The sequence below is a fragment of the Myotis nattereri genome (genome assembly GCF_964212035.1).
Source record: "Myotis nattereri genome assembly, chromosome: 2".
NCBI lineage: Eukaryota > Metazoa > Chordata > Mammalia > Chiroptera > Vespertilionidae > Myotis > Myotis nattereri.
In genome coordinates, this window is record NC_138076.1 from 213,779,435 (window position 1) to 213,797,178 (window position 17,744).

Genomic DNA, 17,744 nt, shown 5'->3' on the forward strand with positions numbered 1-17,744 from the left:
GGAGAAAGGGAGGAGGAGGCGACGGGGATGATAGGATCACTAGGGCACACTGACCCACGTGCCCGCCCTGTGCCAAGCCGGCTCATGTAGACCTCTCAACCACCCCAGGAGGCGGGGGCTCGGGCACAGATGGGCGGGGCGACAGGTCAGAGGGCCTGACCCCATTATCAGCTTCGGAGGAAGAGTATTTGTTGACGAGGGCTGCGCACTAGGAGGACACCCCGGCATTCATAAACAGGTGGGCGCCCATCCTGCCCCGTTCTTGCTTCGGGGGACGCAGGTGTGGACTTGACGGACAAGACCCGGCTCTCACCGGAAGGGAGAGAGAAAACGAGTGTCCTGCATCCGGAGATAAGAACTCTGCAAGGAAGTAGCGCGGGCTGCGGGAGGGGATCGGCCGTTCGAGGAGGGCAGGGGTCTTCGGGCAGCAGGAGGGCGGCGCGGGATGCTGCAGAGGGGCGCTCCCCATAGCAGCTGATGCCCGCCACGTCCCTGCCAGGAGCCCCCCCTTTGCAGCTGAGGAACCCCATTTGCGCGGCCAGTGGGGGACGTGGGGCGCCCACGCAGGTTCAGAGGGCGGGGCCTCTTCGCCCGCGGGACCCACCTGCGCCTGTGCCCGAGGGAGCAGGGCCTCCCACGGGGGCGGGGCCGGCGGCTCGGGGCGGGGCGCGCGTTCTGGCCCCGCCCCCCGCAGGACCGTTGCTTTGGGGGCGGAACCGTCGCGCGGCGGGGGCGGGCGCGGGGGGGGAAGGCTTTGTGGCGGCGCCGAGGCCCGCATCGTGGGAGTCGCAGCTCAGGGCGGCGCGGCGTCCGCTCTGCTGCCTCCCGGGTGCGCGCGCAGCCCCCGCCGCGCAGCCGCCCCCGCGGCCCCGCCCAGCGCCAGGCGTGCGGCCGCCGGGACCGCGGAGACCGGACCGCTGAGCTGGAGGCGGCGGCGGGGGCGCGAGCTCCGACCTGCGTCCGGGCGGCGCCGCAGGTGAGAGGCGGGCAGGGCGCCCGTCGGGCCCCCTGACACTCCCGGGGTCCCCGGCCACCTCCGAGACCCCGGCGGACTCCGGTTCCCAACAGCCCCGCTCCCCTCCCCCGGGACACCCAGCCCCCAGCCTCCTCGGGGCCCGCCCCGGCTTCCTGGCCTGCCGGTCCCCGGCCACTCCGGCGCCTGCCGCTCTCAGGACTCCTCGCACGCCAGACCCGTAAGGCTTTTCCCCGGGACGACTTCCCACCACCGCAGGGCCCGGGGTCCCCCAGGAACCCCCTCCGGATGCGCTCAGGACCCTGAGACAGGCCTCCTCACAACCCCCTGGGCCGCGGGGGCCTGGGTGCCGCCCGTCCTGAGCGCCCGGCCGGCCCCCGCCCCCCACCTGCCCCGGGTTCCGGCCCGTGGGGCGCCCTCTCCACCGCGGCGGGTCCCAGGGCGGGCTTCTCAGCCCGAGGCCCCGGAGCGTGGGCGTGTGTGAGCAGCCGCGGGCGTTGTGAATTCCCGATGGTAAAATACAGGCGGAGGCGCTAATAGGCCACCCGGTGACCCTTGGTTACCCCAGGAGCCGGGGCCGGGCTCTCCGCGCCCACATTCGCGTCCGCGTTGCCTGTGGCGGCGGCCGAGCGGGGCGGTGTTTAACTTTTAATGCTCCTTGGCGTTGAGGAGTCTGGAGTCGGAGCCGACGGGGCGGGGGAGGAAGCAGGTGAGGGACTGGCAGGTGAGGGTGCCTGGGGCTTGCCTTCATCTTTCCCTCCTGGCACTAACATTGTTCCAATGCCCGATGGTTCCCAGGACTTGGCGCTGGACTTAGAGGCGACTCAGTCCCTGCTCAGGGCCCCCTTGGGGGGGGGAGGGGAGGAAGCAAATAGGTAGTTTTTATATGATGATGACAGTGTAGCGGCCTGAACTCAGGGGGGAGGGGTGGGTTCTCAGAAGGCTGTTCAGGAGGGCTCCTCCCAGGGGAGGAAGTGACAGGTAAGGGGCGGGCTGATGCCTGAAGGTTGCCAGGGCCATGCCAGGCCGAGGGGACAGGGTGGCACGGCAGGGAGGCAGCTACAAAGCAACCGGGTTTGGAAACCAAGAGTTATGTCTGGAGCACAGATCCATCCTGGGGCGAGGTGGCTGGAGCCATATGGTCTCCCGTAAGGAAAGAGGTTCTCAGGGTGGAGTTAGAGGGGCTTTTAAAGGGGGGGGGCAGCTTTGTTTCCGAGGCCCCCATGCCCTTGGACCTTTCCTTATTTTAAAATATGTTTTATTGATTTTTTACAGAGAGGAAGGGAGAGGGATAGAGTTAGAAACATCCATCAGCTCCCTCCTGCACACCCCCTACTGGGGATGTGTGGGCAACCAAGGTACATTCCCTTGACCAGAATCGAACCTGGGACCCTTCAGTCCGCAGGCCAACGCTCTATCCACTGAGCCAAACCAGCCAGGGCGGCCCTTTCTGGAATTATGGCCTCTGTCATCCCCCTGAGCCAGTGACGTTCCCTGGCCAGGGAAGGGAGAGGGGCTGGTCAGTGGAGGGTGAGGGAAGTGTTCCGAGGAGAGACCACAATGGGAGAACCTGGGAAGTCTGGCCCAGTGCAGGGTTTGAGGCGGGCGAGGGAGTCATGACCAGAGCATGGAACCTTCTGGAAGCCTGGAAGGGCTTACGGTTTAAGGGAGGCCGTGGGAGGGTTTAGGAGGGAGTGAAGATGGTTTTTGTGTTGTTGTTAATCCTCAACCAAGGATATATATTTTTTTAAATATATATTTTATTGATTTTTTACAGAGAGGAAGGGAAAGAGAGAGTTAGAAACATCGATGAGAGAGAAACATCGATCAGCTGCCTCCTGCACATCTCCCACTGGGGATGTGCCCGCAACCCAGGTACATGCCCTTGACCGGAATCGAACCTGGGACCTTTCAGTCCGCAGGCCGACGCTCTATCCACTGAGCCAAACCGGTTTCGGCATATTTTTCCATTGATTTTTAGAGAGAGTGCAGGGGAGGGGAGAGACAGACAGAAACATCGATGTGAGAGAGAGCCATCCATTGGTTGCCTCCTGCATGCGCCCCAACCGGGGCCGGGGATCGAGCCTGCAACCGAGTTACGTGCCCTTGACTGGAAATGAACCCGGGACCCTTCAGTCCGCAGGCCAACCCTCTCTCCACTGAGCCAAGTAGGCGAGGGCGGTGTTGGTGGTTTGGGACCCTCACTGTCCGGGCGCAGGAGGACGGTTGGAGGGAGCAAGACCACGGGAGGGCGGCAGTGACCTGGGCAGGGCGCTGGCAGTGGCGCCTGGCTTCCTCCGGCACAGCTGCGCTTCAGGGTGGGCTCTCTCCTGCCTGAGCCGGCGGAGTTCTGGGCATGGCCGCCGGGAGCTTTCACCCTCGTGGTCTTCATGCCAAAGGGCAGGTGGTCCCCCAGGGCCGCCGCAGGGTGACCGTCGGGTGTCCCAGGGAGCCCAGCACCCACGCAGGAGGTGCAGGCGCCGCGGGGCTGGGTGAGAGGCTGGTGCTCAGAAGCAGCAGGACCCGGAGGGTGTGGCCGGCGGGTCTGAGGGTGATGGAAAGCCCTCGGCAGGCAGACCTGCAGCGTGTCCGTCCGAAACATCGCTCTGGAGGCAGTGGGGCCAGAGGGCTGGAGGGACAGCTGGGGGGCCCGGAGCAGTGGCAGGGGGTGTGGCAGGGAGACTTAGGGAGACAAAGCCGCAGGACGAGGTGGAAGTCTGGACTCGGGAGGGAGGGGGAGGCCAGCAGGGTGCTCACGGGAGACTGAGCTGATGCAGGGGTCGAGCCTGCGCTCCTCGCGGCTTTCACGCGTGTAGAATGTGACTCGCGTGGCCGGGGAGCAGAATTGTCAAATGCAGAGGGTTTGGTGGGAAGCAGGCGGTTCTCGGCTTGTTCTTTTAATTGTCATCTCTTTTCTGCCTCCCACAGTCCTGTGAGGTGGAAGTAGTATTCCTTTTGTGCAGATGAAGGAAGCAGGTCCGATGGTAGAGCGAGGGGTGTCGGGTCGTTGAACTTCCAAGGCTGGGCTCTTTCAGGGAGACCCCACTTCCTGCCCCCAGGAGCCTGAGGGTCTTGCCAGGAGCGAGCATTCCCGAGGGCAACCTTGCTCCTGCCCAGCCCCCCTGTCCGACTCCTCGACCTCTGACGTCTTCCCACCGGCTTCTCTCAGGTTTTGGAGAATGAATGGGTTACGGCCTAACCGTTAGGCAGCAGGTGGAACTGCGGATCACCCCCACTGCGGGATTGTTACTTTAGGGTGCGTGTTCCCGAGCAGTGGTGGAAGGTTCGGTGGTAAAGGCAGAAGCTAGGGCCGTGGGTGAGGTGTTGGAGGCACCGTCGACCAGGGAATGAGCGCCCAGCGCAGTGCAAGTGACGGAACAGGAGTGAGTGGCCCCTAGTTCCGGGGGGACCTTGACCCAGTCACTGCCTCGGAGGCTCCATGTTCCTTCTGTAAGAGGCATTTGGCATCGCATGGTCTCCAGGATCCTCCAGCTCCAGGAGTCTGTCCCTTTAAGTTGAGTCGGAGGTTTGCTTTCTAGAATCTAGAGCATCGCTGGTTTCCCGTGGGACGGATGAGTGCTGGCCTCTGAATTAGTGTGTTTGACCATTATTGGCTTATCGCTAGGAACACATCTATTTGAATTAGGCAACGTGTCGGAGCTGATGGACAAACTGTAAAGCAGTTAATGATTTATCGGTTGGCAGGGTTCCCAGTAAAATGCCAAGTGTATTTGTGTGCCAGTCTGAGCTGCACTGACATCAGGAGAAAACGTGCGTGACTGTTTCCGCGGCGGTTGGCCTCCGAGAGGGTTGAGTGGCGCGGCCAGGTGAGCGGTGGCAGAGGCCACTCCTAGGGTACGGAGAGGGTGGCTGGGGGGCCAGGCGTGTAAAATGCTCAGGACTTTCCCTTCACCCCAGGCAGGGCGCCAAGCGCCATCATTAATGTTGCTTTTTGAACTAAACTGTGACCTTTACATTTTTTATTCATAATTTTGTTATTTTCTTGGTTTGAGCATTTATTCCCAAGCAACTCTGGAGGCACTGGTTTCAAGAAGCAAGTGAGCACATTTTGATTATTACAAAATGAACATTCTCTCTGCCCCCATCATAATTCATTGACTCAATAAAAGTGATCGGTTTAGTAGCATGTGTTCAAATTAAGGCTTTGTGTTTTCTGTAAATTGAAGGAGTTACATTTTATCAGAACTGTGGTTAAGTTTTTTAAAAATTCATTTTCCACCTCCATTTATTCCCCCTATATCCTCTTGCACCCCTCCTCCCCCCGCAAGTGGGTGCATTAATATGCAGTTCTAGTGACTGCGTGGGAAAGTGCTGCAGCGAGGGAGAGCGCTGGCTGCCGAGGCGGCCGCAGTAGCAGGTCAGCATTTATGTTCAGCTCTGCGCCTGCCCCTCAGCGCGCCGGTGGTGTGTGCAGCGGACTTTCCATGTGACAGATTTGGGAACTGAGGTTCAGAGCGGCCTCCCGCGGGGAAGTGGCGGGGTTTCCTCGCCTCCAGACCTGTGCTCTTCCCCTGGGGCCCGCGCTGCTTCCAGTGGAGAGGTTGCCGTCCCTGGCCGTTCTGGAAGCTTCCTGTGGTCCCTCTGCACCTGTTTCCCGCGCAGGTGCACCTACTCATGCTCATCGAACTCCCCTGAAACCATAACCACAGCACAGGGGACGCTGGTGGTCGCGGGTGGTCGCGGGTGTGCTTGTCAGACGCACGTGAAGAGTTGCTCTTGTTGCCGTGATTTCTGCTCCTGTGGCCCCTCCTGAGTCTGCACGGAACCAGAGCGCCTCGAGGGCAGTTGTGGGGATGCAACCAGAGGAACGGGGGGCACGGTGTGAGGGACCTGCGGTGTCAGTGTTTGGGGGGGCTGGGAAGTGCCTGCTCCATGGCTCCCAGTCTTCCAGACCTGCCAGGTGGTCCGAATACAGTTGATGGGTTTTGGCCCCTTTAAGGACATTCCAGTCCTCAGGAAGGACACCGGTTACATGGATTACACTTAAACTGGTATCTCCAAGTCTCGGGTCTGCTGGGAGTAGCACATTTATACTCCGTAGCAGTCCCTCATTTCTGATGTGGGTCACTCTTGTTTTCTTGACACTTTGGTCTTCCTTCTCATCCTTCTAATCGTCATGGCTATGGAGACGGGGTTGGCGAGTGCATCCGACACCCCCCAGGGCCTTAGCTGGTTGTAGGTTCTGTCCCTGGCTGGGTCGGGGTGGGGGGGGCTGGGCTGTCAGCTCTGGTGCTGGGGCTCACCACTGGCTCACCCTCCCAGGAGGGCAGAGTTCCAGAGTGCAGGCTCTCGAGTCAGAGCTTATCAAACTCTTTGTTGTGATGGTGGTGTTAATCCTCAGCGAGGATATTTTTCCATTTTTAGAGAGAGTGAAAGGGAGGGGGGGACGGAGGGAGGGAGAAACATTGATGTGAGAGAGACACATTGATTGGTTGCCTCCTGCATGCGCTCTGAACAGGCCTGGGAACAAACTTGCAACCCAGGCATGTGCCCTTGATTGGGAATCAAACCCACGGCCCTTCAGTGCCCAGGCTGACACCAGGGCAAAGCACTTATCAAACGCTTGCTTGCTTGCTGATATCCCATCGGCCAAAGAAGTCATATGACCAAGCCTAGAGTCAGTGGGTGAGGGGCCTATATAAGGGTATGGTTACCAGGGGGCGCAGTGGTGAGGGGGGAGGTCTTTAACAGGTGGGTTAGGGAGTGGAGGGCGGGGCTTGTTTTGCCAGCTGTAAATGACAGCTGGTGTTTGTAGTTTACTCTCTTATGCATCGGGACTCAGTTTGATGAGCATTTATTTAGTGCTGGATGCTGGGAATTCAAAGAATAAGGCAATCTGCGGCTACTCGGAAGCTAGTTCATAAAATACTCCTAATCTCACAAGTGAAGCAGAAAGCGTCCTGCTAAGACTTATTTGGGTTTTTAGGTGACACGGGCAGGAGCTGCTCACGCGGGTCTGTGCCGGGCCCATGGTGCTGCTAGAAAGCGCCGCTGGGTCCGTGGGAAGAAATGGGCTGCTGTGATGACTTGGCGTTGGCCCTGCAAGCTGTGGTGACAACAGAATCACCAAGGAAACCAAAAGATGCAGCTTCTGAAAGTCCCTGGAGGCGTTTGTTATGTTATCTGGAACCCGACTGGCCTAGAAGAGCTGGATGGGCGCACACGCGGGCTCGCTGTACGTGCTGAACTTCTAGGGTCCCGTGCTCCGGGCTTTGGGTGTCTCCTGCTTGGCCTTGTGTGCAAACAAGAAGAGGTTTGGAGTGCTTTCTAGGGTACGGAGATGCGGCTCTGTGATTGTGCTGCTGGAGAACAGGAAATGAGGTAATGTCTTGTAAGGTCCTGTTGCACGGACTTAAATGCCTAAATATGGGCAGCTGAGCCCTCACTGCAGTCGCGGAGCGGAGCGGAGCTGCGGAATAATTGGTGCTTCCAGGCGGCCCCTCAGCTGCCGGGAGAGTCAGTGCGAGCCTGGGGAGGTTCCGTGTGGAGCTGACCTGGCTCCAGCCTTCAGCTCAGGCCCAGGAAGAGGTTGGAGCCCTTCCCCAGCAACCAGCCGGCGAAGCTCGCCGCAGGGGCCCAGTTGTCAGAGCGAGAACTTGTTCTTTCGGGAAACTCTGAAATCACTTGATGAGGAGTTAAGTCCAGCCCATAAAAGTTTCCATTGTTCGTACCTTTTTGCAGATGTGTACGTGCAATGTTCAGTTTTTAGTGTGTCGCTATAACCATGGATATATGGAGGATCAAAAGCAGTTGAACAATAATTAAAAGAATTAGAGATTTTTATGTTTTAATTAATCAATTTTTTTAAAATCAATCACCTGAAGATATGTATGTATATATATATACATATATATACACACACACACACATATATATGTATATATTTTTTTACTGATTTTAGAGAGGGGAGGGAGGAGAGAAACATTGATGTGAGAAAGAAACATCTAGACCAGGGGTGGGCAAACTTTTTGACTCGAGGGCCAAAATGGGTTCTTAAACTGGACCGGAGGGCCGGAACAAAAGCATGGATGGAGTGTTTGTGTGAACTAATATAAATTCAAAGTAAACATCATTACATAAAAGGGTATGGTCTTTTATTTTTTTTTTTTTTAGTTTTATTCATTTCAAATGGGTCGGATCTGGCCCGCGGGCCGTAGTTTGCCCACGGCTGGTCTAGTGGTTGCCTCCCATACGTACCCTGACTCTGGATCGAGTCTACAACCTAAGCATGTGCTCTGACCGAGAGTCAAAACCCATCTGACCCCTGGTGGGAGCGGGTGGCTAGGGCCCCGCACCTGCCTGTCTGTTACCGGGCAGTTGGCTGGCATCAGTGAGCCGTTTTCATTGCTGGGGAACGGGTTCCTCACGCTTGGAGGAAGTCGCAGACGCCTTTTGGGGAAGCTCCGAGTCCTGCCCCTGGGTGACACCTAGTGACAGAGTATAGGCATCTTCAGGGGACATTTGTAGGCTCCGTGTGCTCTGAAGCGTAATGTGCTTAGAAACAGATCTTGGAAGATTATTTTAGGTGACCTGATTCTAACTGAGGGAAAAAAGACAACACATCTAAAAACGGTGGCCCGCCCCCCCACCCCCCCATGCTGGTTAGGATACTGCAGAGAGGCGCTTACGTACCCCGCTGCCCGCTGTCTGGAAAACAGCTTGGTGGCGCGAGCTGGCGTGTTTCACAGGCTCCCATCCTGTAACTCAGCAGTCCTGCCTCTCGGGAACTCCCCATACATCCCTTCAAAAGGTGGGGACACTTCGTGCACAGGGTGGTGGTTAGAGTGTCTGGCAGCGTCCTGCATGAGGGTTGGAGGCTGGGGATGCAGATAAAGGAAATGAGGGCATGTCAGGGAGGCAGGGTTCCAGGGATGTGGCCGTACACTTACACCTATGCATCATGCTCATAACATACAGGAAGTGCTGTGGTTCTAACGCATGGAAAGAGGAGGATGTGAACAGTGCTCTCAAATGAGCATGCAGTTTGAAGTGCAATGTGTGGCGGGAACATGTACCTGTAACAGCAGCTGTTGCTCGTGGTGGGATTCAGGGCTTTTTTCAGACGTTATTTTTCTGTATATTTTCTTGTTTCCAGTAAATAGTTCTGGAATTAGGGGGGATGGGATTCTGGGAAAATGATAGAATGTGGAGATCGTTTGGCAATGGCGACCTAGCTGGTTAAGGTCTTGTTTTGTGTAAGTGGAGAATTGACTGTTTATTGATTTCAGAGTGAGGAAAGGGGAGAGAGAGAGTGGGACAGACAGACAGACATTGATGTGAGAGAGAAACATCGATTGGTTGCCTCCCTTATGCACCCCGTCCGGAGATCAAATTTGCAACCCAGGTGTGTATGTGCCCTGTCTGGGAATTGAACCCGCTACCTTGTGGTGTACGGGATGGCGCTCCAACCCACTGAGCCATCCGGCCAGGGCTTGCCCTCTGACTGCGATGATGTCTTTGGACTGGATGTCAGTATGGCCACGGGGAGGCCTGGCATCTGGGAACTTGCTGAGGGTCACGAGCGCCGGCAGATGCGGTGCCAGTGCCGGTGCGGGGAGCACACAGCTCCCGCCTGCACTGCGCTGCGCCTCACCGGCTCTTCCTCCGGTGGAAGCTCCTCGGGAACAAGCCCTGGGGGGCAGCGTGAGGACCCAGCACCCCTCCCCAGGCGTTCCCGTCCGGAGCAGAGGCCGGAGCCGCAGCCCGGGGGAGGGACGGCGGCGCAGGAGCCGCTGACGCGTGTTTTGTGCTGACGCTTCTCGGGCCCAGTGTAAGCGAACGCCCGGGACCCCTGCTCACCCCCCTTCCCTCTTCCCGGCACTAACCACACAGCTCCATCTGGGAAATGGAAGTCGCTTCTGACTAACTTCTCTCTTCAGGATTCACAGATGGATTCACTGGAAAAGACAACACACAGAAGTGAACAAAAGTCCAGGTAAATCAAGTGAACGCCACTGGTGCGGCTTGGTAGCTCTGTCACCCGCAGCGGCGAGAGGGAGGGGAGAAGTGGGTCTGACGGAGCCGCAGGGGCTGGTAAGCCTCCAGGACCTGGTCTCCCAGGAGCAGCAGGGTCAGGGGCCCCGGCCAGACGGTGTGGCCGCGGGGGGCAGTCTGCCGGAGACCCAGGTCACGCCAGGTCGGAAGCGCTGCTCTTGCAAAGCGCGGGGGTAGGTAAGTGGCAGAAAACCAGCATTTGGCAGGATTTTCTGTCACGGGAAGCAGGGATCATTTCGCCGCCGTCATGGTTTCCGAGCTCTTTGCGGCTTCGAATTAAATGGCTGTGCTTGTTGTTGAGAGGGCACAGCACTTCGCTGTGCGCTTCACCCTGGGACTCGCTGAACAAGGTGCTGCTGCCCCACGTCCCCTGTGGGATGGGGATGGAGCGTGCAGACGGACGGAGAACGCAGGGCTCCTGCTGCAGCAGCGGGCGGGCGACGTGCATGTGCGTGTGCGCATGTGCCAGGCCGACAGGGCCCAGCACCCGCGCGTCCCCGAATGCGCTGCCTCTGTTCGGGCGCCGCCCTTTCACGCGGACTTTCATTCTCTCCTCCGTTTTTAAGCAGAAAGTTTTTAAAAAGCCTCGTCCAGAAACAGCCGCAGGAGCTGCTGCTGGTGATCGGCACGGGTGTGAGCGCGGCCGCGGCCCCCGGCATCCCCGCGCTCTGCTCCTGGCGGAGCTGCCTGGAGGCCGTCATCGAGACCGCGGAGCAGCTGGACGTGTTGCACCCCGGGGACGCGGCCCAGTTCCGCAGGAAGGTGATGAAGGACCGGGACCTGCTGGTCGTTGCCCACGATCTGATCCGGAAGATGTCACCGGTGAGTGCTGCTCAGGTGTCCCGGGGTTACTTGGCTCTGGGCCAGGTGGTGAGTCTAGCGCCTACGTGTGTCTTGCTCAGAAGCGTCAGGCTGAGGAGCCGGGAATCTTCCCATCCCTCAGAATCCCGCCTCGAAGCAGTGACGCCAGGGACAGCCGGGGGCTCCTGACACAGCCTGGCTGTGGAGCCTGCCTGTGGGCTGTCGGGTGTCTTCTGGCTGCGCTGGGTCGAGCCTTGTGGTTTCCTGTCACTCAGTGAGGGGTTGCCTTGAGGTGCGCTTTGGGCCGGGGCTGGCCAGCCGCATCTCTGCGGTGACAGTGGTTCCTAGAAGCACTTCAAGGTGGGAGCAGTGCTGGCTCGTCTGCAGGTGGACGGGACCTGGTGGAGAGAAGCACTTGGTGCTGCATGAGGTTGTGGCTGAGTGATGCCTGGAGTCGGGGTCGGTGCAGGAGTGAGGTCACCCTGCACAGGTGTGTGGCAGGTCACCATCACACGGGCCAGCTGCAGCGCAGGCGCAGACCTGGGAAGCAGACCTGCAGGGCCAGGACAGGTCCTCTCCTCACCCGGTGTTTACTGGAGAAGCACAGCTGTCGCCTGGGGACTGGGTCAGGAGGAGGAAGGGGAGGAGGAGGAGAAGGAGGCGCAGCACAGGAAAGTGGGGAAAGCTGGCCTTGGGAGCGTTTAGGCTGCCGTGGAAGGAGACCCCGCCACGGGCTTACGTGGGATTACACTTCGTTTCTCACGTAGAAACCTGCAGGCAGCCCGACTGCGGAGCCCAGCTCCTCTTCCTGCTGCGCCAACACGGACCACTCCGTTTCCACCATGTTGGCTAGTGTCACGCGGCCACACCCATTCTTCCAGGGTCTGGGCAGCGTCCCCATTGGTGTCTGTGCCGGATGTGGGTGTTCTGAGATGAGCAGCGAGGTCCCAGGACGGGTGGCCCTCCTGCTGCCTTTCTGTACGTGCAGCTCCGTGGGCCCCAGTGCTGTGCACAGAGCTCAGCAGTGGCACAGAGACTGGCCCGAGAAGCCCAGCGTGGTTCCTTTCTGGTCCTTTAGGGCCAGATGCCGGGCCTGTCGTGGGCAGAAGGGGGAGGGGTCAGTGGACTGAGAGGTGGCAGGGCTGCTGGGCAGACCTGCCCATCCAGGGGAGGGTGTGCACTTGAGGCGAGGCCAGGTGGGGTGCCACTTGTTTAGTCCGGGAGGTGAGCTTCATTCTACTCTTCTCTTTACTTTTGAAAACTTCATAAAAAAGAGTTGTTGCCAGGCGAGTTCAGCAGGCGAGGTCGGTGGGGAGCTGGGAGTCAGGGCTGGGATTTGCCAGGGAGTTAGTTCCAGAAAAGCCAGGGCAGGGCAGGGGGGCTGGAAGCTCCTCAAGGTAGTGGTTGTAGTGGTTGTGGGATCTAAGCTGCTCCTGGGAGAAGCCTGGCAGCGAGGGAGGGAGAGACCAGGCCAGTGGGGGCAGGTGCCTGGCTGCAGGTCGGATGGGGTGGACGTCCTGGGAGCTGCCGGGGCTAGAGAGCGGGGCAGGTGGAGGGAGAGGCTGAGCAGAGGTCTGGAAGGGGTAACGGTGAGGTTTGGGAGGTGGCCATGGTGGGATGGGACCAGCTCATGGCAGGAGAGAGATGGAGGCGTGCCGAGACCTTGGTGCAGTAGGATCCCTCGGCACAAGCTGAAGGAAGTACAGCGGGAGGCGACAGTGACCGGGATCAGGGAGTGGGAGAGCCAGTTTTCAGGTGGGCAAGGCGGTGAGGATGGAGGTGTGGGGCGTACTGAGGGCAGACCCCCCCAGGAACAGTGGGAGGGTTTTCAGAATTGGGGTGGGGGTCAGAAAGGGGAGTGCCCAGATGTGCCGTGCCAGCACGGCCAAGGGTGAGCCTGAGGAGAGGCGGTGAAGGATTAAAGAAGAAAACAGAATACAGCTGGGGCCCGGTGGGTCTCCTGTGCTTGGATGAAGACACAGAAAAAACCGAGCCTCCAAGCCGAGGCTTTATTTTATAGTCAGAGCACACAAAGCAAAACACGGGAAGTGGTCAGCATGTTTACAGTGTTCTTGTGCGTTTCACCTTGTTTTGGCAGCACTTGCTGCACCTCCCACAGCCCATTAGCTACCTGGGAAGGAACTAGGGAGGGCTGTAAGGTTAAGCTTACTTATGCTAAGACGGCTCTGCCCTCCCAGCTGGGACTTGTTTGTGGCCCTGACACAGGTCAATCCGAGGCTTGACCCTATAGCCGCTCCCTACACCCGGAGCCACAGCCTCGGTGATGATCTGAGAGCCTGTGACAGCTGACATCAGCGGGCTCGGAGGGCGGGGACAGAGGTGAATTCTGAGGGACAGCGGAAGCAGAGGCGATGGAGAGGCAGAGGATGGGCGAGGGGGTCCGTGCCAGTGCACAGCCTGGCTCCATTGCCCATGGCTGCCCTGTGCGGGTGGCTGGCGAGGGGTGCTCTTCCTGGGAGTGCATCCTCTTGGCTTCCGCCCCCGCTTAGCTGACCCTTCCCAGCACAGCTCTTCCCAGGAGTCGTTTGTTTTCCTGTCGCCAGTTGCTTACTTCTCCTCCCACACCCATCCCATGGGCTCCACTGCGGCAGCTCTTATCACGGCCACAGCACCCTTGGTGCTACCCAGGGCCACATGCATTCTCATCCTGCGGATCCTCCGCCATGTGTGCCATTGAGACTCACCATTCCCTAGACCCCAAAGAAGGGAACACCCGTTGTGGGCAGCTCTCGGAGGGAAGGTCTTTCCCTTGGTCTTCAAGGCCCCACATGGTCTGGTGCTGGGTCACCTCTGGCCGCACCTGCTGACAGCCCCTCACTCCTCTCCTGCGCGGCGGCTCCTTGCTCACCTTTGGACCCACCTGTGCTCTACCTCGGTGCCTGCGCTTGTTCCCGCCTCCGGGGATACTCTCCAGAGGCCCCCGTGCCAAATGCCCCTCATCACAGAGGCCCCCCTGCCTGCGACCCACCTACCCTGTGCCCAGCAGCAGCTGCCCCTTTCCTCTTCCGGCGTCACTTTCCCCAAAGCACTTAGCACCATTGATGTATCATGTGTTTGTAAACGGTGTGTGTCCCTCCTCTAGAGTGTGATTAACTGCGAGGTCAGGGTCCCCTTCCTCCTCCCTTCCCTCCCTCGCACCCAGAGTATTGCCGGGTGGGGCTCATGTTGCCGAGAGGTGATGTGGTTGTAACTCCGTCCACCTTTCTGTAGCGGACGGGCGACACCAAGCCCAACTTCTTCCAGGACTGCCTGATGGAGATCTTCGACAACCTGGAGCAGCACCTCCAGCACCCGCAGGTGCTGCAGTCCATCCTCAGCCTGATGGACCGGGGCACCATGGTGCTGACCACCAACTACGACAACCTGCTGGAGATCTTCGGGCAGCAGCAGAACAGGCCCATGGAGTCCCTGGACCTGAAGGACAAGACCAAGGTGCAGGCTGAGGGCCCGGGGCGGGAGTGGGCGGGCGGGAAAAGGCTGGGGGTAGGTGTGAGGTCCGTCTTTGCGAGAGGCCCTCAGCTGTCCGCTCCTGTCCACGGCGAGACACGGCCCCGCTTGGTCCGGACTGTGCGCCCGTCCCTTCGCAGGCAGCCGAGTGCAGGCCTTCGCCCTCCCCGGAGCTGCTCGGGGCTGCTCTTGTCTCTGCCTTCTGTCCTGCTGACCTGGGGTTTCTCCTCTGCGTTCATGCATTGATCGTAGGAAGTCGCTAAGGAAAGCAGAAGCATGCAGTCCTAGTGCTATGAACTTTGGTTAATTTGTTTTTAAAAAACGCCACAAGGTGGGATTGCAATATATAGAAGTTATTATCCTGATCCCCTTTCCCCCCCAAATATTTTACTGTGAGCATTTTTCTGTGTTTGGCTTTTTAAATTTTTTAAATTAATTTTTTGCCTCTGAGATCATATTTCTTTGGGGCATGATCTCGCCATGGCTGCTGCTCTATATCCTTGGCTCTGGGGGTTCCGCTCAGCGAGTCTGCAGGTGGCTCTCCAGGCTGACGGTTGTAGAATTTAGTTGTAATTTATATGTGGTCGTGGGAGGAAGCGAGCAGTGTTTATCTACTCTGCCATCCTGACCAGAACTCCATTAAACTGTTTTTAAAAGCATGACTTTAAAGGACAGTATAATTGTAAAACTAAAGTATAATTGTTGCCTTTCCTCTCTTACTATTAGCATATTTTCACGCTGATAAATAATGCAGCAATGAAAATCCTTATACTTCTATGCCTCTCTGTTTATTTCTTAGCATAAGTCCCTAGAAGAGGTTCAGGGTCAAAGGGTATGACCTTTTTTTGTTAATCCTCACCTGAGGGTATTTTTGATACTGTTTTTCAGAAAGAGTGTAAGGGAGGGAGGAAAGAGGGTGGGGAGAGACAGAGACTCGAACCCAAGACCCTTGGGTGCACCGCCGCCACTCTAACCACTGAACACGCTGGCCACGGCAGGGTGTGACTCTGTTAAAGATGGTGATATAAATTACTAAATGGTTTTCCATCAAGGCTGCCAGTTTCTAGTCCCACCAGCTCCCTGTGGAGAGTAGGCAGGTCTCGCTTTACTGCGCTTGACACGTTTGCGTTTTTAACCAGTTGAAGGCAGGACCCCCCACCAGCAGAAAGAGGACGGCTCGCTTATTGTGGCGCTCGCTTTACCGCGGCGCTGCAGAACCAAACCCACAAAATGTCTGAGGGACGCCTGGTTCCCTTTCTCATGTCTTGTCAATACTAGTTTTACTCAAAATCCAGCCGAAACCGGTTTGGCTCAGTGGATAGAGCGTCGGCTTGCAGACTGAGGGGTCCCAGGTTCGATTCCGGTCAAGGGCGTGTACCTGGGTTGCGGGCACATCCCCAGTGGGAGATGTGCAGGAGGCAGCTGATCGATGTTCCTCTCTCATCGATGTTTCTGACTCTCTATCTCTCTCCCTTCCTCTCTGTAAAAAATCAATAAAATATATTAAAAAAAAAAATCCAGTACATTTCACCCACAGGACGGGTGAGCATTTGGCTTTTTTTTTTTTTTAAATATATTTTATTGATTTTTTTTACAGAGAGGAAGGGAGAGAGATAGAGAGTTAGAAACATCGATGAGAGAGAAACATCGATCAGCTGCCTCCTGCACAACCCCCACTGGGGATGTGCCTGCAACCAAGGCACATGCCCTTGACCGGAATCGAACCTGGGACCCTTGAGTCCGCAGGCCGATGCTCTATCCACTGAGCTAAACCGGTCAGGGCAACATTTGGCATTTTTGTTTTCCTTTTCACTCAGGTGGAATGTAGCTTCATTGAGGGACTTCTCTTCTGGCAGCCGTGTCCTTTGGTGTGTGCTCACAAGGGTGCTAGTCTGACTGGGAGCCAGTATTGCTGCTGTGCTGTCTGGTTCGCTTCATGGGGGACGGTCTGGGCCCCTCCGCACACAGGAAGCTAGAGGTCGCGACTCAGTCAGGCCTGAGTTGGCTGAGAGCGCGGCTCGCACCCGAGAGCTTCGCTTTGGGAGCCTTTCTCCCCAGCTGGGCCGAGACAGCAGCCGGGCGGCCGGGCACACGGGCCTGGGCACAGGCTGTCCGCCCCGCGCGGTGCTGCACAGCCTCCCAGTGCCCTTGCCCCCTCCGGACAGACCACCTGCTGTGCCCCAGCCACCTGGTCCCACCGGGAGGCCTGCTCGCTGTGTAAAGGTGTCTCTGGGATAAATGAGGTGGCAGGTGGCGGAGATGTGGCTGCCCATCTGCTTGTTCTGGGTCAGAGCTGTTGGTGTCCGTCTGTCTGTCTGGGTTGTCAGCGGCGCCTGCTGCGGAGAAAGCCCCGGCATAAGCGGGAACGGACACGCTGCGTCTGTGAAGGACCGTTGTGCTGGACGTTGGGCGGACATCACGTAGGGCTCTGCTAGTCGTTTTCCCGTACGCTTCTCTCAGGGTGGGCACGTCAGATGCCCAGCAGCCCCTGAAACGTCCCAGGGAACAAGGAAGCGAGGTCCTCCCGCCCCTGGTCCCTGGTCAGTCTCAGCGGCCGCTGTGATCGCAGGCGTGGAGGGTGTTTTCCACCCGTCTCTGCCTCCAGAGCCTTCCTGATGCGATGGGACAGGAGTGACTGCGCCAGCAGCGGAGTTACTCTAGGCCTTAAAGGTATAAGCCAGTGGTCGGCAAACTGCGGCTCACGAGCCACATGCGGCTCTTTGGCCCCTTGAGTGTGGCTCTTCCACAAAATACCATCTTCTGCGCATGGGCCACGAAGTTTCAATCGCACTGTACGTGCGTGCCCGCACGTGGTATTTTGTGGAAGAGCCACACTCAAGGGGCCAAAGAGCCACATGTGGCTCGCGAGCCGCAGTTTGCCGACCACTGGTATAGCAGTACAGACACCTCACTCTTTCCAAGTAGATGTGAAAGACCACGAATCCAGGTTAGGGGTTTCCCTCCCGCCGTTTCCAGTGACACCAGCATCCTCCCTCTGTCGCTCCGATGTCTGGCAGGTCCTCCAGTGGGCACGAGGGCACATCAAGTACGGAGTGCTCCACATCCACGGCCTCTACACGGACCCCTGTGGGATGGTCCTGGACCCCTCGGGATACAAGGACGTCACGCAAGACCCGGAAGTGATGGTACGGCCCTTGGGACTCTGTTGGTAGCCGCCTGGCTTCCAGACCTCCAGGCAGTCCTGCCCTTCGGGACCTCAGGGCTGCGGGGACGGGCCTGCCTCCCGCCCTGTGCGGTCCGGGGGACGGGCCTGCCATGCGCACAGGTGCTCAGAGGGTGCTTGGCGAGGGCTCCTTACAGCAGGTCCATCCTGATTCCGCCCCCAGCTGTCCTGCGCCGGCTCAGGGACACAGTTGAATTTCTTCCGATTGATGTGCAGACCCGCAGGGTCTGTGATGCTGTTCTCTGGCCACTGCTCTCTCTGTCCATCTGCTCCTTCCTCCCTCCCTCCCTTTCTTCCTTTCAT

At 58.3% G+C, this 17,744-nt stretch overlaps 1 protein-coding gene across 4 annotated transcripts in view; it reads left to right on the forward strand.

Annotated features, from left to right (window-relative positions):
• The window catches only part of FAM118A (family with sequence similarity 118 member A), a 27,414-nt gene continuing 9,670 nt past the window's right edge, over positions 1 to 17,744 (forward strand). The window contains exons 1-5 of one of the 4 annotated variants that reach the window (XM_081083824.1): positions 1 to 238; positions 9,874 to 9,929; positions 10,555 to 10,810; positions 14,054 to 14,242; positions 17,275 to 17,403. In XM_081083824.1, the coding sequence (XP_080939950.1) occupies positions 9,883 to 9,929; positions 10,555 to 10,810; positions 14,054 to 14,242; positions 17,275 to 17,403 (621 nt within the window). In that variant the 5' untranslated portion in view covers positions 1 to 238; positions 9,874 to 9,882. Of the gene's footprint in view, positions 239 to 773; positions 977 to 9,873; positions 9,930 to 10,554; positions 10,811 to 14,020; positions 14,243 to 17,274; positions 17,404 to 17,744 lie in introns of those variants that run through there. The other 3 variants (XM_081083823.1, XM_081083822.1, XM_081083821.1) reach the window with 3 other exon arrangements.